Genomic DNA, 26064 nt, shown 5'->3' with positions numbered 1-26064 from the left:
CTACATACAACACTATTTTGTAGACAGAAAAAAATACTTTGCACTCATTTTACAGTTGAAAAAACAGAAACTTAAGGAGTTTAGTTAACTTTCTAATGTCTGTGTCTAGCTAACCACAAAGTCAAAAGAGAAGCCAAATCTGCTTACTCCCAGCCTAGACCTCTCTCTGTTACATAGTTTTTTTCTTTCGACTGCTATTCTACTAGAAGCTCCAGGTTTGGTGTCCTTAATACATGTTTCGACACTTGATTTTGTATATACACAGGTTTTGGATTTCTTTTCCCTTCCAGGACAAGTTTCTGATCTGAATCCAAAGAATTTAGTTTTGGAGATGAAGTATCAGGTTACTTTTACTAAACTTATGTAGCCTTCTCTAGTCACTTCAAATGTCTGTGAGATGATGAAACTGAAGAATGAAGTTACTATTAATGGGATTTATTCTCCATGTGTTTGTCAAACCCATTCATTTTAACTATTTGGTGAGGCTTTTCAACTTAAGAATCCTAGACTCTCTTAAAACCATATTAGACTCTTAAAGCCAATTAAAACAATTTAAGCCCTTCCTTCAAGTTCTGTTCCTATGATTTCCACTGATGAATCAGAGACTTCATGAGATTTTGCATGTTTGTTATGTTTGTTATTATGTTAAATTAGTTGCAGGTTTTAGGTCACTGAAATTTTATTATATGCTAATAGAAAAGTATCTACTTTGAAAACTTCAGTTTTGAGAAATCTTTTTTTTTTTTTTTCATAAGAAATTCAATACCTGGCCCACAGTAGGCAATAAGAACGTTTATTGAAAGACAGCATAGATAATAGGAAATCTTACCATCATTTTCTGGAGTTAAATTTTTGTTCTTATTCTTAGCGTTTAGCCTCTGTGGGATTGGATGCCAAAAACACAGTCTGCATTTGGGACTGGAGAAAAGGAAAACTTCTGGCCTCAGCTACTGGCCACTCTGACCGGGTAAGAAGACCTTGTTGGATCAAACCATGCAGGCTTCATTACTGTGAGGGAACTGTGATGTAACTCTCAAAGTTGTAATAGTTCTTAAAGTAGATTTGCCACATGTGGATTTTCCTTCCATATTCAATTTAAAAACTTACTGTTTAAGAAAATTAATCTATGATTAGTAGCTATGTTGGCATGATCCCTTCTGGTGGTCAGATACTTTAAATTGTTACCACTGTTCCTTGGTAAAATAAATTTTTGATACTGACATTTAGCTTTGTAAAATAAAAATAGAATTGAATTTGAAACTATATGTACCATTTTGATCCATTCATCTAGAAATGGAAATAGTTGTTAGAAAGTAATATTCACAAATATAGTTTACCAATATATATGTTTGAATTTCAAATGAATGTGATGATAACTGTGTGCTTCTGTTATATTTGAGAACCTGAAATTTAACTGTGGTCTCCTTACCATTCATGTTGAAGTCATTGTGATCATAGATGATAATTCTATGTAGCCATAGCTGGAAAGATGGGATAGGAAGCATATACATATACATTAGCTAGTTGGAAATCTATTTCTCTAGTTGTCTGGAATAATTAAAATAATTTCACTACTTTATCATCTTGATTTCCTAATTTTAGAAAATGAATCTGTATGACTATCTTATGTTGATTCCTAGTTGTTCTGTATTTCTGCAAAATATGCGTGCATGCTAAACCACTTCAGTGTGTCCAACTCTTTGCAACTCTATGGACCATAGCCCACCAGGCTCCTCTGTCCATGGGATTCTCTAGACAAGAATACTGGAGTGGGTTGCCATGCCCTCCTCCAGAGAGATCTTCCCAACCCAGGGGTTGAACCCACATCTCGTACATCTACCTGCATTGGCAAGTGGGTTCTTTACCACTAGGACTGCCTGGGAAGCCCCTGCAAAATATAATTCCATGCAAAGTGAGGTCCTAATTAAATATTAAAAATTCACTGCCTCTTGCCTGGTATGAACACTAAAAGATTTCTTTATATGAATGGAATACTAATCTAGGGAGAATTGTCCTTTTAAGGGCACCCCCAAAATTATGAGCTTCCCTGATAGCTCAGATGGTAAAGAATCTGCCTGCAATGCAGGAGACCTGGGTTTGATCCCTGGTTTGGAAAGATCCCCTGGAGAGAAAGGAATGGCAACCCACTCCAATATTCTTGCCTGGAAAATCCCATGGGAAGTGGAGCCTGGTGGGCTATAGTCCTTAGGTTGCAAAGAGTTGGACACGACTGAAGCGACTTAGTACACAGAATGCACACATTAAATGGACAGAAGTGGTGACTCAGCTGGTAAAGAATCAGCCTGCAATGCAGGAGAACCAGGTTTGATCCCTGGATTGGGAAGATCCCTTGGAGAAGGAAATGGCAACCCGCTTCAGTATTCTTGCGTGGAGAATCTCATGGACAGAGGAGTCTGGAGGGCTTGAGTCCACAGGGTTGCAAAGAGTCAGACACGACTGAGTGACTAACATACACACGTTAAAAATTCCTTTTGTTCTCAGTTCAGTCCCTTAGTCTTGTCAGACTCTTTGCAACCCCCAGGACTGCAGCATGCCAGGCTTCCTTGTCCATCACCAGGGAAGTTTGAGCTTGCTCAAACTCATGTCCATTGAGTCGGTACTGCCATCCAACTATCTCATCTTCTGTCATCCCCTTCTCCTGCCTTCAATCTTTCCAAGCATCAGGGTCTTTTCTAATGAGTCGGCTCTTTGCATCAGGTGTCCAAAGTACTGGATCTTCAGCTTCAGCATCGGCCCTTCCAGTAAATATTCAGGACTGAGTTCCTTTAGGATTGACTGATTTGATCTCCTTGCAGTCCAAGGGATTCTCAAGAGTCTTCTCAACACCACAGTTCAAAAGCATCAATTCTTTGGTACTCAGCTTTCCTTATGGTCCTACTCTCACATCCATACATGACTACTGGAAAAACCATAGCTTTGACTAGATGGACTTCTGGTGGCCAAGTAATGTCTCTGCTTTTTAATATGCTGTCTAGGTTGGTCATAGCTTTTCTTCCAAGGACCAAGCATATTTTAATTTCATGGTTGCATTTACCACCTGCAGTGATTTTAGAACCCAAGAAAATAAAGTCTTTCACCGTTTCCATTGTTTCCCATGTTTTTTGCCATCAAGTGATGGGGCCAAGTGCCATGATCTTTGTTTTTTGAATGTGGAGTTTTAAGCCAACTTTTTCACTCTCCTCTTTCTTTTTCATTAAGAGACTCTTTAGTTTCTCTTTGCTTTCTGCAATAAGGGTGGTGTCATCTGCATATCTGAGGTTATTGACATTTTTCTCCCTGCAATCTTGATTCCAGCTTGTGCTTCATCCATCCCAACATATCACATGATGTGCTCTACATATAAGATAAATAAGCAGGGTGACAATATACAGCCCTGATGTACTACTTTCCCAATTTTGAACCAGTCTGTTGTTCCATATCTGGTTATAACTGTTTCTTCTTGACCTGCATACAGGTTTCTCAGGAGGCAGGTAAGGTGGTCTGGTTTTCCCGTCTGTTTAAGAATTTTTCCATAGTTTGTTGTGATCCACACAGTCAAAGGCTTTAGTGTAGTCAATAAAGCAGAAGTGGATATTTTTCTGGAATTCTCTATCTTTTTTTATGATCCAGTGTATGTTGGCAATTTGATCTCTGGTTCCAGTGCCTTTAATCCAGCTTGAACATCTAGAAGTTCTTGGTTCACGTACTGTTGAAGCCTAGCTTGGAGAATTTTGAGCATTGCTTTGCTAGCATGTGAGATGAATGCAATTGTGCAGTAGTTTAAACATTCTTTGGAATGACCTTTCTTTGGGATTGGAATGAAAACTGACTTTTTCCAGTCCTGTGGCCACTGCTTAGTTTTACAAATTTGCTGAGATATTGACTGCAGCACTTTAACAGCATCATCCTTAATAGCTCAGCTTGAATTCCATCACCTCCACTAGCTTTGTTCATAGTAATGTTTCCTAAGGCCCTCCAGGATGTCTGGTTCTAGGCGAGTGATCACACCATTGTGTTAATCTGGGTCATGAAAATCTTTTTTGTATAGTTCTTCTGTGTATTCTTGCCACCTCTTCTTAACATCTTCTGCTTCTGTTAGGTCCATACTATTTTTGTGCTTTATTGTGCCCATCTTTGCATGAAATGTTCCCTTGGTATCTCTAATTTTCTTGAAGAGATCTCTAGTCTTTCCCATTCTACTGTTTTCCTCTATTTCTTTGCGTTGGTCATTTAGGAAGGCTGTATTATCTTTTCTTACTATTCTTTGGAAATATGCACTCAGGTGGGTATATCTTTCCTTTTCTCCTTTGCCTTCTTTTCTTTTCTCAACTATTTGTAAGGCCTCCTCAGACAACCATTCTGCCTTTTTGCATTTCTTTTTCTTGGGAATGGTCTTAATCACCACCTCCTGTAGTGTTACAAACCTCCATCCATAGTTCTTCAGGCTTCTATCAGATCTAATCCCTTGAATCTATTTGTCACTTCCACTGTATAATCATAAGGGATTTGATTTAGGTCATACCTGCATGGTCTAGTGGTTTTCCCTACTTTCTTCAGTTTAAGTCTGAATTTGGCACTAAGGAATTCATGATCTGAGCCACAGTCAGCTCCCGGTCTTGTTTTTGCTGACTGTATAGAGCGTCTCCGTCTTCAGCTGCAAAGAATATAATCAGTCTGACTTCAGTATTGACCATCTGGTGATGTCCATGTGTAGAGTTGTCTCTTGTGTTGTTGGAGGAGGGTGTTTGCTATGACCAGTGTGTTCTGTTGGGAAAACTCTTATTAGCCTTTGCCCTGCTTCATTGTGTGCTCCATGGCCAAACTTGCCTGTTACTCCGGGTATATCTTAACTTCCTACTTCTGCATTCCTGTTACCTATGATGAAAAGAACATCTCTTTGTGGTGTTAGTCCTAGAAGGTCTTATAGGTCTTAACAGAACCGTTCAACTTCAGCTTCTTTGGCATTAGTCATTGGGGCATAGTCTTGGATTACTGTGATATTGAATGGTTTGTCTTGAAAGCACTCAGAGATCATTTTGAGATTGCACCCAAGTACTGCATTTCAGACTCTTTTGTTGACTGTGAGGCTACTCCATTTCTTCTAAGGGATTCTTGCCCACAGTATTAGATATAATGGTCATCTAAATTAAATTTGCCCATTCTGGTCCATTTTGGTTAACTGATTACTAAAATGTTGGTGTTCACTCTTGGATCTCCTGTTTGACCACTTCCAATTTACCTTGATCCATGGACCTAACATTCCAGGTTCCTATGCAATATTGTTCTTTACAGCATCAGACTTTATTTCCACAACTGGGCGTTGTTTTCACTTTGGCTCAGCATCTTCATTCTTTCTGGAACTATTTCTCTGCTCTTCTCCAGTAGCATATTGGGCACCTACCAACCTGGGGAGTTCATCTTTCAGTGTCATATCTTTTTGCCTTTTCATACTGTTCATGGGGTTCTGAAGGCAAGAATATTGAAGTGGTTTGCCATTCCCTTCTCCAGTGGACCACGTTTTGTCAGAACTCTCCACCATGACCTGTCCATCTTGGGTCTTTTTGTTCTAATTCTGTGAAAAATGCCATTGGTAATTTAATAGAAATTGCATTAAATCTGTAGATTACTGTGGGTAGTATAGTCATTTTAACAATATTGATTATTCTAATATAAGAATGTGCTATACCTTTCCATCTGTATCAACTTTGATTTCTTTCATCAGCATCTTACAGTTTTTTGAGTACATGTCTTTTGCCTCCTTAGTGTTAGTCACTTAGCCATGTCTGACTCTTTGAGACCCCACAGACTGTGGCCCATCAGCCCCTCTGTCCATGGGATTCTACAGGCAAGGATACTGGAGTGGATTGCCATTAGCTAGGTTTATTCCTAAGTATTTTATTCTTTTTGATGGGATGGTAAATAGGATTGTTTCCTTAATTTCTCCTTCTGATCTTTCATTGTTAGTGTATAGGAATGGAAAATATTTCTATGTATTAATTTTGTATCCTGCAACTTTACTGAATTCATTGATGAGATGAAGTGGTTGTAGCATCTTTAGGGTTTTCTATATACAGTATCATGTCATCTGCAAACAGTGGTGGTTTTACTTTTTGTTTTCAATTTGGATTCCTTTTATTTATTTTTCTTCTTTGAGTGCCATGGTGAGGACTTCCAAAACTATGTTGAATAAAACTAGCAAGAGTGGACAGTCTTGTCTTGTTCCTGGTGTTAGAGGAAATGTGTTCAGTTTTAAACCATTGAGAATGATGTTAGCAATGGGTTTGTCATATATGGCCTTTATTATGTTGAAGAAGGTTCCCTCATGTGCTTACTTTCTGGAGAGATTTTATCATAAATGGGTGTTGAATTTTGTCAAAAAATTTTTTTCTTCATCTGTTGAGATGATTGTATAGTTTTTAATCTTCAGTTTGTTAATGTGGTATATCACACTGATTTGTGGATGCTGAAGAATCCCAGCATACTGGGATAAATCCCACTTGATCATGGTGTGTATGATCCTTTTAATGTATTGTTGGATTGAATTTGCTAGTATTTTGTTGAGGGTTTTTGCATCTGTGTTCTTCAGGGATTTGTTGTTGTTCAGTCACTCAGTCGTGTCTGACTCTTTGTGACCCCATGGATTGCAGCACTCCAGGCTTCCTTGTCCTTCACTATCACCCAGAGTTTGCTCAAACTCATGTCCATTGAGTCTATGATGCCATCCAACCATCTCATCTTCTGTTGCTCCCCTCTTTTGTCTTCAGTCTTTCCCAGCATCAGGGTCTTTTCCAGTGAGTTGGCTCTTCACATCAGGTGGCCAAAGTATTGGAGCTTCAGCTTCAACATCAGTCCTTCCAATGAATATTCAGGGTTGATTTCCTTTAGTATTGATTGGTTTGATCTCTTTGCTGTCCAAGGAACTCTCAAGAGTTTTCTCCGGCACAGTTTGAAAACATCAATTCTTTAGTGCTTGGCCTTCTTTATGGTCCAGTTCTCACATCCATACATGACTACTGGAAAAACCATAGTTTTGACTATATGGACGTTTGTCGGCAAAGTAATGTCTCTGCTTCTTTAATATGCTGTCAAGGTTTGTCATAGCTTTCTTTCCAAGAAGCAAGCGTATTTTCATTTCATGGCTGCACTCATCATCCAGAGTGATTTTTGGAGTCCAAGGAAATTAAATCTGTCACTGCTTCCACTTTTCCCCCTTCCATTTGCCATGAAGTGATGGGACCAAAATGATGCTAAAGCTGAAACTCCAGTACTTTGGCCACCTCTTGCAAGAGTTGACTCATTGGAAAAGACCCTGATGCTGGGAGGGATTGGGGGCAGGAGGAAAAGGGGGTGACAGAGGATGAGGTGGCTGGATGGCATCACCAACTCGATGGACGTGAGTCTGAGTGAACTCCGGGAGTTGGTGATGGACAGGGAGGCCTGGCATGCTGCGATTCGTAGGGTCGCAAAGAGTTGGACATGACTGAGCGACTGAACTGATGGGACCGGATGCCCTGATCTTCATTTTTTGAATGTTGAGTTTTAAGCCAGCTTTTTCATTCTCCTCTTTCACCTTCATCAAGTGTCTGTTTAGTTCCTCTTGGCTTTCTGCCATTAGAGTGGTATCATCTGCATATCTAAAGTTGTTGATATCTCTCCCTACGATCTTGATTCCAGCTTGTGATTCATCCAGCCTAGCATTTCACGTGATGTACTCTGCATACAAGTTAAATAAGCCAGGTGACAATATACAGCCTTGTCATACTCCTTTCCCAATTTTGACCAATGTGTTGTTCCATAACTGATTCTAACTGTTGCTCCTTGACCTGCATACAGGTTTCTCAGGAGACAGTTAAGGTGGTCTGGTAGTCCCATCTCTTTAAGAATTTTCCACAGTTTGTTGTGATCTGCACAGCCAAAGGCTTTAGCGTAGTCAGTGAAGCAAAAGTAGGTGTTTTTCTGGAATTCGTCAGTGATACTGGCCTGTAATTTTCCTTTTGTGTGATATCTTTATCTGGTTTTTGTATCAAAGTGATTCTGGCCTCATAGAATGAGTTTGGGAGTATTTCTTCCTCTGCAGTTTTCTGGAAGAATTTCGGAAGGATAGGTGATAGTTCTTTAAATGTTTTTTAGAATTCACCTGTGAAGTCATGTGTTCCTGGACTTTTGTTTATTGTTGTTTTTTAATCACTAAGTCATGTCCAACTCTTTGTGACTCCATGGACTGCAGCATGCCAGCCTTTCCTGTCCTTCACTATCTCCTGCAATTTGCTCAGACTCATGTCCATTGAGTTGGTAATGCTATCCAACCATCTAATCCTCTGTCTCCCTCTTTGTTTATTGGAAGTTCTTAAATCACAGTTTCAATTTCAGTACTTGTGATTGGTCCGTTCATATTTTTTATTTCTTCCTGGTTCAGTCTTGGAAGGCTTACTTTTCTAAGAATTTGTTCATTTCTTCTAGATTGTCCATTTTATCAGCATATAGTTGCTTATAGTAGTTTTTTGTGTTTCTGTGGTGTCAGTTGTAACTTCTCCTTTTTCATTTCTAATTTTATTGATTTGAGCCTTCTCCCTTTTTTTCTTGATGAGCCTGGCTAGTCTATGGCCATATCATCCTGAACCTGCCTGATCTCGCCTGGTCTTGGAAGCTAAGCAGGGTTGGGACTGGTTTAGTACTTGGATGGGAATCTGGCCAAAGGATTATGAATTTTGTTTATGTTTGCAAAGAAGCAGCTTTTAGTTTCATTGATTTTTTATATTGTTTTCTTTGTATTTCAATTATTTGCTCTGATCTTTATGATAACTTTTCTTATAACTTTGGGTTTGTTTGTGCTTCTTTCTCTATTTGCTTTCACTCTAAGATTAAGTTGTTTGTTTGAAATTTTTCTTGTTTCCTGAGGTAAGAGTGTTGTTGCTATTGTTTAGTCACTAAGTCATATCTGACTCTCTTTTGTGACCCCATGGACTATAGCCTGCCAAGCTTCTCTGTCCATGGGATTTCCCAGGCAGGAATAATGGAGTGAGTTGCTATTTCCTTCTCCAGGGGATCTTCCTGACCCAGGGATCGAACTCCTGTCTTCTGCATCACAGGTGCATTTTTTTTTTTTTTTTTAACCACTGAGGGCTTCCCAGGTAGCTCAGTGGTAAGACCACATTGCTATACATTTCCTTCTTAGAACTGCTTTGGCTGTGTCTCATAATTTGGGGATTGTTGTATTTTCTTTGGTATTTGTCTCTAGGTATTTTTTTAAATTTCCTCTTTGATTTCTTCAGTGATCTTTTGGTTGTTTGGTAACCATGTTTAACACAAACATTCTACATGTTTATGTTTTTTATAAGTTTTTTCTTGTGATTGATTTATAATTAGTCCATCTGGTCTAATGTGTCATTTAAGAACTGTTTCCTTATTGATTTTGTCTGGATAATCTGTATATTGATGTAACTGGGTGTTAAAGTTCTCCACTATTATCATGTTACTGTCAATTTCTCCTTTTATGGCTGTTAGTGTTTGCCTTATATATTGAGGTATTCCTATATTGGGTGCATACATTAATATATTCATGATGTTTATATCTTGTTCTTAGATTGATCCCTTTGTCATTATGCAGTGTCCTTCTTTGTCTCTTGTAACAGTCTTTAAGTCTATTTTGTCTGATATGAATATTACTACTACAGCTTTCTTTTGCTTTCCATTTGTGCAAAATACCTTTCTCTATCCCCTTACTTTCAGTCTGTATGTGTTCCTAGATCTGAAGTGGGTCTTTTGTAGACAGCATATATACATATCTTGTTTTTGTATCCATTCAGCCAGTCTATATCTTTTGGTTGGAGCCATCTTTTTAAGTGTTTTGGATTTGTTCTTGTATGTCTTTTTTCTTCCCTACCTCTTTTGTTCTCTTGTGATTTGATGACTATCTTTAGTGTTGTGTTTGGATTGCTTTTTGTGTATCTCTTGTGTATTTTTTATTTTCAGGTCCCGTGAGATTTTAATATAGCAGTCTGTATATATATATACATATAAACACACACACGATTGTTTTAAGTTAGTAGTCTCTCAATTTCAAATGCATTTCCAAATCCTGTATGTGTGTTCTTCTCATCTCATGATTGCTGGTTTGATACCAGATTTGTGTGTAGAAAATTTCCTATTTTTACTTTGTGTTTACCTTTACCAGTGAGCTTTCCCATTTATAATCTTCTTGTTTCTACTTGTGGCCTCTTCTTTTTCAACTGAAGAACTTCCTTTAGCACTTGTAGAACTGGTTTGGTAGTGCTGAATTCTGTTAGCCTTTGCTTCTCTGTAAAGCTTTTGATATCTCCTTTGAATCTGAATGAGAGCCTTGCTGGGTAGAATATTCTTAGTTGTAGGTTTTTCCTTTTCATCTCTTTAAATTAAATTGTGCCACTCCCATCTGCAGTTTCTGCTGAAAAATCAGGTGGTAAACCTCATTGGGATTTCATATGTATGTTGCCTGTTGCTTTTTACTCTTTATTCTTTAAGTTTTGTTAATTTGATTACTATGTGTCTCGATGTGTTCCTCCTTGGGCTTATCCTGTATGGGACTCTCTGAACTCCCTGGACTTGAATGAGTGTTTGTTTCTCCATATTAGGGAAGTTTTTGACTCTTATATCTACAAATATATTCTCAGGTTCTGTCTCTCTTCTTCTGGGACCCCTATAATGTGAATTTGGTGCATTTAATGTTCTCCCAGAAATCTCTGAGACTGTCCTCATTTCTTTTCATTCCTTTTTCTTTATTCTTTTCTGCAGCATTGATTTCCACCAGTCTATCTTTCGTCTCATTTATTTTTCTGCCTCATTTATTCTATTATTGATTCTTTCTGGGCATTTTTTCATTTCAATTATTGTATTGTTCAGCTCTGTTCTTTAAAGCTGCTGCTGCTGCTGCTGCTGCTGCTGCTAAGTCGTTTCAGTCGTGTCCAACTCTGTGTGACCCCATAGACGGCAGCCCACGAGGCTCCCCTGTCCCTGGGATTCTCCAGGCAAGAACACTGGAGTGGGTTGCCATTTCCTTCTCCAATGGGTGAAAGTGAAAGTGAAGTTGCTCAGTCGTGTCCGACTTTTAGCGACCCCATGGACTGTGGCCTACCAGGCTCCTCCGTCCATGGGATTTTCCAGGCAAGAGGGCTGGAGTAAAGCTAGTCTTTATTAAATATTTCTTGTATCCTCATAGCCTGTGCTTCCATTTTTTTTTTTTTTCCTGAGATCTTAGATTGTCTTTACTATCATTACTCTGCATACTTTTTCAGGTAGGTTGTCTGTCTCCACTTAACTATTCTTTTGGGGTTTTATCTTATTTCTTCGTCTGGAACATATTTCTCTGCCATCTCGTTTTGTGTAACTTTCTGTGTTTGTAGTGTCTGTTTTTCAGGCTGCAGGACTGTAGTTCCTCTTCACTCTGGTGTTTTGCCCCTCATGGATGAGGCTACTCTAGGGGTGTGTGCAGGCTTTCTGGTAGGAGGGACTAGTGCTTGTTCCCTTGTGAGTAGAGCTGGGTCTTGTCTCTCTGATGGGCAGAACATGTCAAGGGGTGTGTTTATAGGCAGCTGCTGGCTCAGGATGGCTTTAGATAGACTGTCTGCTAATAGGTGGGGCTGTCTTCCCACCCTGTTGGTTGTTTGGCCTGAGGCATCCTAGCACTTCCCTGGTGGCACAGATGGTAAAGCGTCTGTCTACAACTCGGGAGACCCGGGTTCCATCCCTGGGTTGGGAAGATCCCCTGGAGAAGGAAATGGCAATCCACTCCAGGACTATTGCCTGGAAAATCCCACGGACAGAGGAGCCTGGTAAGCTACAGTCCACGAGGTCGCAAAGAATCGGACAAGACTGAGCGACTTCACTTCACTATCCTAGCACTGGAACCTGCAGGCTGTTGGGTGGGGCAGGTCTTGGTGCTAAAATGGCAACCAAAATAGTCACTTCCTAGAGGGCTCATGCCAGTGAATATTCTCTGGGATCTCCACCACCAGTGTCCTTGCCCCCACAGTGAGCAACAGCCAACCCCCCTGCCTCCTGAGGAGACCCTTCCTTGACCTAACCCTAACCCTTAGATCTGTCCAAGCTCCTATGGAGTCACTGCTTTGCCCTGGGCCCCTGTGCACATGAAGCCTTGTGTGCATTCTCGAAAAGCGAAGTCTCTCTTTTCCCAGTTCTGTGGAGCTCCTGCACTGAAGCCCCACTGACCTTCAAAGCCAAATGCTCTCGGGGCTCCTTCTCCTGATGTCAGGCTGGGGTGCCTGACAAGGGGTTCAGAACTCATTCCTTTGGCAGAACCTCTGATATATTAGGTTGGTCAAAAAATTTACTTGAGTTTTTCCATTAGGTATTACAGAAAACCCAAATGAACTCTTATTGGCCAATCCAATAATTATTTTCCAGCTTGTTGGTCTCCCACCCAGCAGGTATGTGATTTGGTTATATTGTGAACATGCCCCTTCTACCATCTTGTGGCTTCTTCTCTGTCTTTGGGTGTAGACTTTTGGGGGGTGGGTAACTTGAGTCTTTTTTGTAAATGGTTGTTCAGCAGTTAGTTGTGATTTTGGTGTTTCCATGAGAGGAGGTCAGTTCAAGCCCTTCTCTGCTCATCCTTGTCTCCTGCTCATCCCTTGCATTTTGGATATTACTGTTTCTGCTGTCCTATAATCCCATTGTATATTATAAAGTAGTTGAGTTGGGTTGCATCGATAAATGATTTTGCTATTGTTTTCTTAATGTACTGTACACCTTCCACTTAGGAGTAGACTATAAAAAGTACAGTGCTATCTAGTGAAAACTCTTTAAAGACCCAGAATGTTTTAATGATATACCATTTTTGGAGCACTGTTCTTCCAGGCTCCATAATTTGTATCACATAGTTTTGCTCTTTATTACTGTTGTCAGTATGAATTATTATTGGTTGATTATAGGCAGATGGTTTTTCAAGATTATTTTAGCGGCTAAAGTAATTAATAACTAGCACTAATTTATATAATCAGTGCTTTGTAGTCTTCAAAATGATCATACATACATTATCTTAATTGACCTCACATAGCACCGAGGTGACTCATTCATTTTTGAGAAGAGGAGGTTAAGTTTAGAGATGCTAAGAATTGCCTGAGCTCAGATAGCTTCAGGCTTCAGTGCTCTTTCTGTGGTTCATAAGTGTTCCTTTCTACCTAACCAAAGCTTCTCCTCCTTTTTCTAATGATTGGAGCAATAGGTCCTTCTTATGTGATAGCAGCCTCTTTCTTTGGTTAGTCTCTGCCTCTGATGATTGGTCCTTCTTTCTATTAGAGCTTCATAGAATGTGGTCCATGGACCACCTACATCAGTATCTTCTAGGCTGTGTTTTTAAATGCATGTGCTTGACCCACTAAATTTCTGCTAAGTTAGTGGAATGTGGTGATCCCACTGAATCCACCCAATTTCCAATCCACTAAATCAGAATCTCTGACGTGGACCTGGGGTAATATGCACTTTAAACAATTGCCGTTCTCTTTGTTTTTATTGTAACTCTATCTCAAAAGTGTTGTATTAACATTGTGGAGAGCCAAAAATTTTGACAAATGATCCAAAATCATTGGTTTGTTTACTCTGGTTGGACAAAGTTAAAAATGTGATAGTAGTATGTTCTCAGTGACTATGGTTAATTATTTCTTCTCCATTCAGGCCTAAGGTAAATAGACACAAAATGATAAAATGTGTATTAGCAATTCCTGACTCATCTCCAGAGCCAAATCCTCCATTTGTGTGGGTGACCTTGTGTTCTGAGTGTGAGGGTAGAATCTTGGCAATTGGACAGTATCTTAAAGAAGGCAAAAACACATGAATGTGAAACTTTTTATCTTTTTTAAACAGATTTTTGATATTTCCTGGGATCCGTATCAGCCAAACAGAGTGGTTAGCTGTGGAGTGAAACACATAAAGGTAAAGCAGTTATTTAAGAGAAATTTGGGTGCCTCCTATGAAAATAATTTTAGATGCCTATGTACAATTTGGGATTGAGAAACTACTCAACTTTACATTTTCCCCCTTAAATTTAGAGGCTGCTTACCTGCATCTCTGATCCTGAGGCCTAGTTACTTCGGCTGATGGGCCTCTGTTTCAGAAATGCAGTGTAACAACAATCAAGCAAAGTGCCCAGCTGGTAGCTAAAAAGGAAACTTTGTATCAATTACATATTATAAAGAAGACTCAATACTTTTAGAATTGCATGTTTTAAAACAGTTCTGATTTTAAGTTCATGGATTAAGTTTTTATATGAATGTTTATACATATTGCATGTCAAAAATTTTTGACGTGTCGCTACGTTCTCTTAGAAGAAAGGGGCCATGTTATGTTGGATATAGAAAGAGAGGGATACATAGCACAAACCTCCATGAGCCACCGGCTTTTAAATGCCTCTGTTTTCCTGTGGACTACACAGCCTGTAATACTGCTAGTGGCCCAGGACCTGCCTCTGTCTATTTGCTTCTCTATTTTGTTACACAGGTAGCACAATTAACACCATCAACATCCTTTGCTCTGACATAGCAAAAATTTCTCTGGACCCAGGGACATGTCCTGGGATCTTCTGACTATAAGTTTGTAGATAATAGAAAATAAAGTCCATAAATAAAAGAACATAAAGGTAGGTTACATGCTTGAATAGAGCATATGTTGATCTCTGCTGATATAAAAATCATGCATTTCTGTACGATCGGAGTAGATGTCTGTATTATTCCTCCAACCAGCACCTCCGGTTTCCCTGTTCTTTTGTTTTTCTTTTAGTCTAGTTTTTCATGATCCTTTCCATTATTCCTACCTAATGCTGAAAGAGACACATGATAAAATGCTCAGAAGTAAACATAACAAGAAATATGAAAGATTTAAAGACTGTTATAAAGCTTTACAGGCTTCCCTCATAGCTCAGTTAGTTGGTAAAGAATCTGCCTGCAATGCAGGAGACTCTGGTTCAATTCCTGGATCAGGAAGATCTGCTGGAGAAGGGATAGGCTACCCACTCCAGTATTCTTGGGCTTCTCTTGTGGCTCAGCTGGTAAAGAATCTGCCTGCAATGAGGGAGAGTAGGGTTTGATCCCTGGGTTGGGAAGATCCCCTGGAGAAGGGAAAGGCTACCCACTCCAGTATTCTGGCCTGGAGAATTCCATGGACTGCAGAGTCCATGGGGTTGCAAAGAGCTGGACACGACTGAGTGACTTGCCCTTTCACTTTCACTTGCATAAAACTTTACAGAATGATGTAAAAGAAGACTTCTGCAAATGGGGAGAGAGAACTTTGATTTTGGACATGAAGTATAAAAATTATAAATGCATTATTTATCTCCAAGTTAATATATATTTAATACAAGTTCAATTAAAATCTTTATAAACTTTATTAGTATCTGATATTTCCCTTTAAGTTATTCTAAGTTAATCTATCTTTAGGCTTTCCAGGTGGCACTAGTGGCAAAGAACCTGCCTGCCAATGCAGGTAGAGGTAAGAGACCCGAGTTTGATCCCTGGATTGGGACGATCCCCTGGAGAAGGGCATAGCAACCCACTCTAGTATTCTTGCCCGGAGAATTCCATGGACAGAGGAGCCTGGTGGGATACAGTCCATAGGGTCACAAAGAGTCGGACATGACTAAAGCGACTTGGCATAAATAAGTTCATCTATGAGAAAAGAGAGTGACAATAACCACAACTTTGGGATAAAAAAAAGAGTAATGAAAAGTAACATGGGAGGTTCAAGAGGGAGGGGAACATATGTATACCTATGGCTGATTCATATTGATGCTTGACGGAAAACAACAAAATTACGTAAAGCAACTATCCTTCAATTAAAAAATAAATTAAAAAAAAGAATATGCACTACTATTTACTAAAGTCTGCTATGAAGTTTCAAAAATTAAAATGAGACTGTGGTAAAGATAGATAAACACCAACAAAAAAAGGAACTAAACTGAGAAATAGACCTTAATATGAATGACAGTTTAGGGTATAAGAACTATCTCTGGCAAATGGGTACTAGAACAGTTTATTATTCTTGTTGTATATCATTACTTCATAGCATATACCTCAATAAACTATTTGTGAATTAAAGAGTTAAATGTTTAAAAAACTATAAAATAACTAGAGGAATGTATAAGTAAATATTCAATTTCTTTCCAGTTGGAAAAAGGTATTTTTAAATACAAAAGTAAATGAACCGTAAAGGTATTTGACAAAAATAACCAAGGAACAATACATAGTAAGAAATGGAAGAGAGTTTTATTCAAGCCAAGCTGAGGACTAGCCCAGGAGTGAGTCTCCACCAAGGAAGAAAGCATTCTGGAGAAACATAGTTTTCCAACACATCCTTATATTTTGTTGAAACAAAGAACATACATACATCAAACATGACAGGTATTTTCCTTCAAGGTTTCAACAGAGATGTGGGCTTCCTAGGTGGCTCAGATGGTAAAGACTCTGCCTGCAACGGAGGAGACTGTTTGATCCCTGGGTGGGGAAGATCCCCTGAAGGAGGGAATGGCTACCCACTCCAGTATTCTTGCCTGGAGAATTCCATGAACAGAGGAGACTGGCAGGCTACAGTCCATGGGGATGCAAAGAGTCGGACACAGCTGAGCAACTAACACTGACTTCACTATTCATAATTTCAGGTTAGTGCACACACAGAGACACCATGACCTTAGCATCTGGGAAGGGAACCTTGTCTTCGAAGGAGTAGTAGCATGGGCGTCGTGGAAGGGATGCATTTGTTCCTACCTTCAAAATAGACATTCTCTACCTCTGGATAATGCATTCCTTAATGGTTAAAGCAGATGTCCAGTGTATGTTTCACAGGCCACAAGTCAAGTTGTTCTAGTTTACATAAAGTTCAGGCCAGATCAGGTATAAGCCAGAATGGCTTCTCCATACCCTTACAGGTGAAAGTTTCTTCTATCAAAGAATAATACAGTAGGTTCAACTATATAAATATTAAAACATTCTGTTTACTTTCCTGCTACCCTCAAGAAACAAACAGGCAGATCACAAGCTAGAAGAGTATAAGCAACAAGTGTAGAATGTTGACTTGTTCTTGAAATGTAAAGACCTCTAGCAAATCTACAGAATAGACAGAGTGTCAAAAATATTTGTTTTTATCGATTGTCTGCTAATAGACACTTGAAAATATTAAATCTCAGCTATAACTAAGGAATAGACACTTTAAAATAGCAGTGTTTTTAATCGAGATGATCTGGTATCGAGAAAGATTTGGGGAATGAACCCTCAAACCTTGCTGATGGAAGCATAAATGAATATGGTCTTTCAGTCTAGAAATTTGGCAATGCCTGTCAATTGCCTTAGAAATGTTGACACCCTTCGAAACAGTTTCATCCCATTTTTACTATGTGTGCTGCCAAAGTAAAGACTGCAAATAATTTTATATCCTGTAATTTAACCCAAGGAAATAATTAGGAGTGTGAACCAAGCACTGGTTCATTACTGAATAACTTATCAATTGCAAATAAAACTAAACAAAAGACTTGAAACCCTCTGCCTCCAGGCAGTTAAATAAAATTTGGTATATCCATATGAAGAAATACTGTGCAATCATTATAAGTCATGTTTTAGAGGACTGCTTAATGTTATTTAGGGACATATTTAAGATCTATGAACAGTCTACCTCTGAGTGGGATAAATTTGTGGCATTGATATTTTACTTTAAAAATATTTGTGTGTGTGTGTAGGAAATAAATTGAAAGGCTCTCCCAAAATGTTAAACAGTTATCTTTGAGTAGTGAATTGATGGTTTTTGAATTTCCCCTGTATTTTAAAATTATTTTACAATAACATACATTTCTTCCAATATAAGGAAAAAGTGATGAAAAAGCAGGGGACAAAAAGATGAGTGTACAGATTCTACTATTCATAGCTATGTCCTTAGGGCTTCATAAATACTTTATAATCCTTGTGCAGAGAGCTGATTTTTGTTGAAGCAAAAAAGTGCCTTTATTTCAGCAAACAACTCTTTGGCCAGCTCAATAAAATCCTTTCTCTTTTTGCAATCCCTAGTGTTTGGCAAACAGGCAAATTACAATTACCTGAAACAAATGCTTGAAAAACAGTAGCAGTTGAGCATCAACTGCTTCATTGGTTTTACAAGAAATGAATCTACCAGGTTTGTTGGATATTATTGCTTTTGTTCCATTCTCTAGTCGTAGGCGGAAGGGACTTTAGGGATTACTGAGGGCCAGATGAGCTCCCAGGTACCTGCCAATTCTAACAGAATTTGCATTACAATCTGTGAATGGAGATTGAAGAAGATAAACAGTGTCTTTTCATTTAATGTGAATTTAATGGGGTGTTGCTACACTAATCTATCACATTTTCCAAACAGGTAGTGCTTCTCAAAAAGAGATAGCATCTCAGATTTGCTATTTTCTGCAGAAAATTTCATACCTGTCTTGGTATTACAGCTATGTATGTCTTTTTTAGAGAATTATTTGATCATTTGGAATGTTTCATGTTGACATTATACCATCTGACTGGGTGATTTCATCAGAAAAATCTTTGTGTCTGAGGATACCAGTCTTTTGTGTGTGTGCGGTTGTCCATCTAGAAAAATTTCAGTAACTTGGGCCAAAGTGCACATCCCAAGTTGAAGGGATAATAATTACCAAATAGTTGCTCTCCTTTTAGTTTTCTCGCACGGGACACACAGAATGGAAGATGTCCGCCTTAAGCATTACCTGTGGAAGGCAGGTTCTTTGACACATATGTACGCACAACCAGGAGTTGTTCACATCTCATAGTTTGTTCAGGCTCAAAGGTAATACTTACCTGCTTTCCCAAAGCATGCACCTATATGTCCCTAGATTGTTCGTAGTTTTTTGATGTATACTTTAGTGCCTTTTGGTAAAAATATTAATAGCCAAAGAGACAAATTCCCAGAGTTGACATTTAATGGAAAAGAATCTTATGTGTTTTTTTTTAATGATTGCACACCTGCCTCTCATCCTGTTAGGAGGCCCCACCTACACAGTTGCCTGAGCCCTGGCCCTCCTGGATGGTGAAGCCATCTAGAACCGCTTCCTCGAATTCCCATCTACTCTGAGAGGACCATTATTTGTCCTCTTCTGCAAGCACAGATGTTAAGGTTGCCTCTGATTTTTGCTCACACATTTCCTGTCACCTCCATGTAACTAACCCTACTCTCCTAAACCACAGTGCAGTGTCTTCCTCACCACTGCTTCAAATCCTATTCTTGCTCTTTCCAGAGAATTCTGGTTCTCTGTCTTAGAATTTCCTCACCACTTATATGTAAGTCAGAATATGCTGCTTTAAAATGATCTTTTTTATTTTGTATATATCTTCTTTATTATATTTAAAGTTCTCAAGACAAATATTTTAATATTTTCTTGTGTATAACTCCTATTGAACCTTTGGTAAGTCACTTATGCCTCCTTTCTTTCTCTTCCAAATGAGTGTAATAATAATATCTGTCAGCCTATTTGTGAGGATATTATGAAGATAAAATAACTAAACATGTGTAAAGAGGCTTTATAAATTGTGAGGCTACATGTGTACATCGCAGTAAGGTTATACCAATTCACATACTGAGAAAAAACTGTGTCAAAGTGAAATATTTAATTTCTACATAACCATAGAAGTCTTCCTGCTACCATCTATAAAGTAGCTTAGCCTTTGTGCTTATGGTTGTCTACATAATAAATTATGCAGCTAAAATGGAAAAGCCTAGTCAATTATTTGACTATATGAAATATAAAATATTTAGAAACATATTTCTGAGTAATGGTTCTACTTGAAAATTTGTATCATTTTAATTAGAAATTATTTCTAAAAACATATACATACACCAAAAAATACCTAGAAGATACATTGACATGTTGGGAATAATGTCAGTTTTCCTCTTTTACTTTTCTGTGTCTAAATTTCTCTATGATAAACCTACCCTAGTGCTTTAATTTGGCAAGAAATTAAACAAAAACATGATTCATCCATTTTATCCCAATTCTGAGAACACTGGCATTTTGTATTAAATGAACACTAAACATTTAGCAAAGTTTTGGAATTTGGGGACTTTGAAAGTTTAAAAAGTACTGTTACAATTTTTTTTTACTGCTAGTAGTTGGCTAAAATGTTTTACAATTTCTACTGTTATAGCAAAACAAGTTAAATTATGTATATCTATTATGTGTGTGCTAAGTCACTTCAGTTGTGTCTGACTCTTTGTGACCCTATGGACAATAGCCTGCCAGGCTTCTCTGTCCATGGGGATTCTCCAGGCAAGAATACTGGAGTGGGTTGCCATTACTTTCTCCAGGGGATCTTCCCAACCCAGGGATCGAACCTGTGTTTCTTATGTCTCCTGCATTGGCAGGCAGGTTCTTTACTGCTAGAGCACCCGAGAAGCCTGTATATCTATTATAGTTCAGCTATAGAGAATTATGTAAAATGTATTGAAACATTACCCAATAATACCAATAGTGAGATGCATCAGAATACTCTGTTTTTGGATTATTTCTCACTTATGTTCTAGTTTTGGACGCTATGTGGAAATGCCCTGACTGCAAAAAGAGGAATATTTGGCAAAACTGGGGATCTTCAGACCATCCTTTGCCTTGCATGTGCCAAAGAAGACATCACCTACTCTGGTGCTTTAAATGGCGACATCTATGTCTGGAAAGGGCTCAATTTAGTCCGTACCATTCAAGGAGCACATAGTGTAAGTATTTCTGTATGGAAATTTGTGAATTACTTATTAAATAAGTTAATGTCACAAATTTCTGTGTTTTTTTTCCCCTGTTGCTTTAGTATTAGCTAATTCTGCTGAATACTCAATAGTCATGAAAGATTTCCCTAATTATTTTTGTTCACTTAGAAGAATTTAATATTTCAAAAGCATGATAACTTAATTAGCCTTTACCTCTATGAATTGGCTGATTAGTGTAATTTATCAGCAGCAGTTTCAGAGAAACTAGAAGTATTTCATTGTCAGTTTCATCTTCTAGACCAGCACTTCTCAAACTTGTACATGTTTACGAATCTCCTGGAGATCTTGTTAAAATACATACAATGACTCAGTGGATCTGGAATGATGTCACTGCTGCTGGCCTGTGGCCAGCATGATGGAGACAACTATTATTTTTATAGTGGTTAGAAAGGTAGATTTTCCTCACCCCGAGTAAGGGAGTGTCACGTCCACATCCACACCACAAGTTCTTAAAATGCAAACAGAAACCATTGATAAATTCTTCTGATGATCTGCTCTGTAAGAACAAGGACAAACTTAATACTGAGACACTACACTCAATTTTGACATATAGTAAAGTAATTTCATTGCTGTATCTACAGATGATAGAGTGAAATCCCAGAAGAATGGGGAGATGATGTGAAACGTAAAGTCTGTTGTAATAAGTGGAAATTTGGTAAAACAATATCAGAGACTCAGCAGACCTTTAACTTATTGCCTCCAAATTGATGCTGTATTACTGTGAACATGAAAACAAGTTTAAGCAACTCTTAGTAAAGGAACTATGAAATTTTAGATCTTTCTCATATGTTGAAGACCAATTTTCTTGGCTTTGCTAATTATGAAACAGCTCTTGAAACAATTAAAAGGTCAGTATTGGTCCTCATTCATAAAGAACCTGCCTTAGTAACCTGGTTTCTCTTTACACTGGATATTATGTCAACATCATACTCTTGTAGCACATTTTCCCGTGAAAAAGCAGCTTTAAGTTCTTAAACCATATCAGATGTGAAAAGCATCTTCAGCTGATGCTTAACAAGCTAACATAAGAGTAACTTATGCTTTCATTTCGGAAAAGGCAGTGGCACCCCACTCCAGTACTCTTGCCTGGAAAATCCCATGGACGGAGGAGCCTGGTAGGCTGTAGTCCATGGGGTCGCTAAGAGTCGGACTTGACTGGGCGACTTCGCTTTCACTTTTCACTTTCATGCATTGGAGAAGGAAATGGCAACCCACTCCAGTGTTCTTGCCTGGAGTATCCCAGGCATGGGGGAGCCTGGTGAGAGGCCGTCTATGGGGTCGCACAGTGTCGGACACGACTGAAGTGACTTAGCAGCAGCAGTAGCAGCAGCATGCTTTCATTTAGGCTCAGATAGTGCCTACTTGAACTCATTGGGATGTATTTCTTCTGTTGTACCTATAGAAGTGTTTGTGTTCCTGGCCCACATATCTTTACTTGTTTTGGGAAGAAATTTGATAGCTCAGTTGGTAAAGAATCTGCCTGCAATGCAGGAGACCCTGGTTTGATTCCTGGGTCAGGAAGATCCTCTGGAGAAGGGATAGGCTATCCACTCCAGTGTTTTTGGGTTTCCCCTGTGGCTCAGCTGGTAAAGAATCTTCCCACAATAAGGGAGACCTGGTGTTTGATCCCTGGGTTGGGAAGATCCCAGATTCCCCTGGAGCAGGGAAAGGCTACTCACTCCAGTATTCTGGCCTGGAGAATTCCATGAACTGTATAGTCCATGGGGTTGCAAAGAGTCGGACACGACTGAGCAACTTTCACTTATATGAAACACCTCCACCACTGTCTTTATAATGACCAGTTGTCACAGAAAGAAATTTATTATTTCTGTGTCTGCTTCAGCCAAGGAATTCTTAAAACTTTTTTTATAATCCATCATTTGTTTAATCATGGCAAAGGAGCACTTGAACTAGTTTGCTTTGGTGGTTATTATGAATTTTTAATCTAGCTAAAATGGATGTTACAAATGGCTACTTGTTCTATTGCCAGGATTTCAATAGAGAACAGAGGATTTGTCTTCATTTTTGTTTTGTTTTTGTTTTATATTTTAATTATCAAGATCCAACTATAATGACTATTTAGATTGATTGCAGCATTATGTGCCTTAATCAACAGGCTGGAATCTTCAGCATGTATGCTTGTGAAGAAGGCTTTGCTACTGGTGGACGAGATGGATGTATACGATTATGGGATACTGATTTCAAACCAATAACCAAAATTGATCTCAGGGAGACAGAACAAGGATATAAAGGTAATGCATGTATTGATACTTACCGATAGCTCCTATTAAAGTGTTAAATACAGTGTGGAAATCTGTATTTATATTTCTCTTATCCCATGTTATTCCATTCAGGATTTAAGACAGTTTATATAAATGTAATGAATACAAGATAAAAAATATGTTGAAAGTAAATGGATACCTCTTTTCCTAATTTTCACAAAGGTAGCTGCAGGTACTCCCTGTGGTCCTGCTGCAAAGATAAACAGTGTAATGGTAAAAACTACCAAGTGGTGTCCTGGGAGCTGGGACTTTAAGTTATAAAACTGGGGATTTGTGAACAAGTTAGTGACCCTAAATGTAACTGCATGCAGCTTCTGAAAAGCAAATAAAAAGGAAAAACAAGAGAAATTATTTAAAAAAAAAATAGCTTTAGTGGAATAGCTACCGTAGCAGTAGGAGCATGGGCATGGGCTCAGAGTCAGGGGCTCGGGTTCAAATCCAAGTTTTACCCATGATAGATCTGAGACCTTGGTTGAATTTCTGAACATCTCTGGGCCTCAGTTTCCTTATCTGCAAAATGAGCATAATACCAGCACCAACTTCATAGTGGATTAATACCAGCACCAACTTCATAGTGGATTGCAAAGTGCTTAGAGTAAGTCATTGTACATAGCCAGCACTCAGTAAATATTGGCTATTATTACAGTATGTTAAGTGTGTGTACCAGAAAATGCAAAGCAGTTTATATACATCTTTTAAAATTCTCATGATAGAATTTGGGACTGAGAGATTAAAGTAGAGAATATAAATATGAAAGATAAGATGAAGTCACAAATGATGTTAATCCACTGAGCTCATGTAGGAACTCTGTTCAGATGCTCCAGGTGGGCCTCCGATGGCTCATGGCCCCTGTGGCCAGCACTCAGGGAAGGGTGATTAGTATCATGAGTTGTGGCATCAGCAAGATGGAAACTTACTCATTGCCCAAATGAAGGGGAATTACTCCCAGTGCTGAGATGGGAGAGAAAGTCCTGAGAATCTTCCTAGATGGGGCTCTGTGCCATGAGACCCAACATCGTCCAAAAGCCTGAAGTGAACTGATACTCACCTCGTTGTTTTTCATGAACCCCATCTTATGTTGGCTGATGGCAGTGTAGCCACAGAGGTTCTTCCATAGACCAAATGGTGCGGCCATTCTCAGAGCTCTCTGCTGGCTTGGGGTAGATTCCAGAGGACCGAGAGAAGAGTGCATGGATTGCTATGCTTCAGCCATCCTCCTTAAATAATGTTGTTTTCAACCAAAACTTTCTTAAAAATTGAGCAACAGGGAAGTGAACTAGTCATTGTACTTCCTATATGTGCCCAGAGTCCAGATTCTTTAAATATCTATGAAATACAAAAGAAATGTTTTCACAGTCAGTTCACCTGGAGATTGGATTGCTATTCTCTTGCTCAGGATCCTGATGTGGATACTTTCCTGAGTACAAGACCCTGGGGTCGATACAAGAGGTTGTAGAATTTAGTGGCCACTTCATTGCATGGACACGGAGACTGTCAAGGCCCTTAAGTTCTCTGTTGGAGAGCATGGGCCAAGGAAACTTTATCCCAAAAAATACATCGGGCAGACCTAAACAAGTAAGTGCCCATAAGAGCAACATTAACAATGCTAGTAAGAAAGAAAGAGAAGTCGCTCAATCATGTCTGACTCTTTGCTACCCTGTGGACTATACAGTCAATGGAATTCTGCAGGCCAGAATACTGGAGTGGGTAGCCTTTCCTTTCTCCAGGGGATCTTCCCAAACCAGGGATCAAACCCAGGTCTCCTGCATTGCAGGAAGATTCTTTACCACGTGAGCCACAAGGAAAGCCAGAAATAATGATTCCTTTTTGGCAATCACTTTGGTCAGCTCATCCAGAAGTTTTATCATATAGTTAAAGTATAAATTTTAAAGTGTGGGGATCAGGGCAGAAGCCATATTTACCCTGCTATACTTTTCTACCTGATACCCAGTCCCTGACTTTGGGCTCCCAGAGGAGATTTCATGAGCTGGTTCAGCACAAGCATCTGTATAGCTGGGGGTTTGTATTGACTGCCAACCCCATGGTCAGCTCCTGTCCCCATAGTCAAAGGAAGATGGTCAGGGACATTTGCTACTTTCTTTCAGTCTCAGCTGATTTCCATACAGACTCGCTTGGCCAAGATCAAAGCTGATGCAGTGGTGCACAGTGGACAGTAGGCCCTTCAGCAGGCCTGCACCTCATAGGTGGGGCCTGTGGTGCCTGGACTTACAGTTGATCAGGGCGGGGGTGTAGGTGGGGATTAGCATGTGTTTTTAGGTGGATAACCAGAGGGACAATAGCCTGTATTTCAGGAAAAGCAATGGACTGTGTTTTTACAGGATTGTATAGACCACACTGCAGTTTGGGCCCAAGGGAGCCGTGAGAATGGGTGTCATTTTCCTGCCACCTTAATTTTTGTAATTGTAGCTCATTACTGCTACTCTTATTTACTTCATGTTTTACTTTAAATGAATGTTAATGCATTTCTTTCTCTCCTTTATTTTACTTCTCCTCATGGGCAATTAATATCCATGAAATTATGGTTTTAATATTTTATTTATATATATTTTCTACTTGTTAAAGTAAGTTCTAGCCACTGAAATACAAAATTTTGTCCATGTAGCATCCTCACTTTCAGTGATGCCTTTGCCTGTCACACTTTTGGCAGCACTGTAACAGGAGCACACTATGTACTATCAAACTCCCAAAGAGTTGCTGACATTTATTCCTGCCCTTAGCATAAAGCAGAATAAATGTCTAGAGTCAAACTAATGAGAGGCTCCTGGTTGAAGTGTTGATAGCAACCCCACATCTGGCTCACTCTTCACTCTCAGCTCATCTAGTTCTTGAGCCTGTGTGGACAGGCCCTTGCAGGGGAAACCTGCCATGATCCTGAATCACCTTAGGGACCCCCTCTTGCCTTCAGGTGGGCCTTGGTGCCATCATCACACGGAAGCAGGGCAGGGGGCTGTCAAGTTCAGAAACTTTTGCATATCTCAGAACAGGCCCTCCATGCTGTTCC

At 39.1% G+C, this 26064-nt stretch overlaps 1 protein-coding gene across 11 annotated transcripts in view; it reads left to right on the top strand.

The window, feature by feature from the left end:
• Positions 1–26064, top strand: part of EML6 (EMAP like 6) — a 324086-nt gene that overhangs the window by 147395 nt on the left and 150627 nt on the right. For all 11 annotated transcript variants that reach the window (XM_060412191.1, XM_060412190.1, XM_012171476.4 and 8 more), the window contains 4 exons: positions 869–967; positions 13858–13926; positions 20527–20712; positions 22877–23012. In XM_060412191.1, the coding sequence (XP_060268174.1) occupies positions 869–967; positions 13858–13926; positions 20527–20712; positions 22877–23012 (490 nt within the window). The remainder of the gene's footprint in view (positions 1–868; positions 968–13857; positions 13927–20526; positions 20713–22876; positions 23013–26064) is intronic.

Source organism: Ovis aries, chromosome 3 (assembly GCF_016772045.2).
Source record: "Ovis aries strain OAR_USU_Benz2616 breed Rambouillet chromosome 3, ARS-UI_Ramb_v3.0, whole genome shotgun sequence".
Taxonomy (NCBI): domain Eukaryota; kingdom Metazoa; phylum Chordata; class Mammalia; order Artiodactyla; family Bovidae; genus Ovis; species Ovis aries.
The sequence above is the reverse complement of the archived record's forward strand: the minus strand, read 5'-3'. Positions and strand labels throughout refer to the sequence as shown.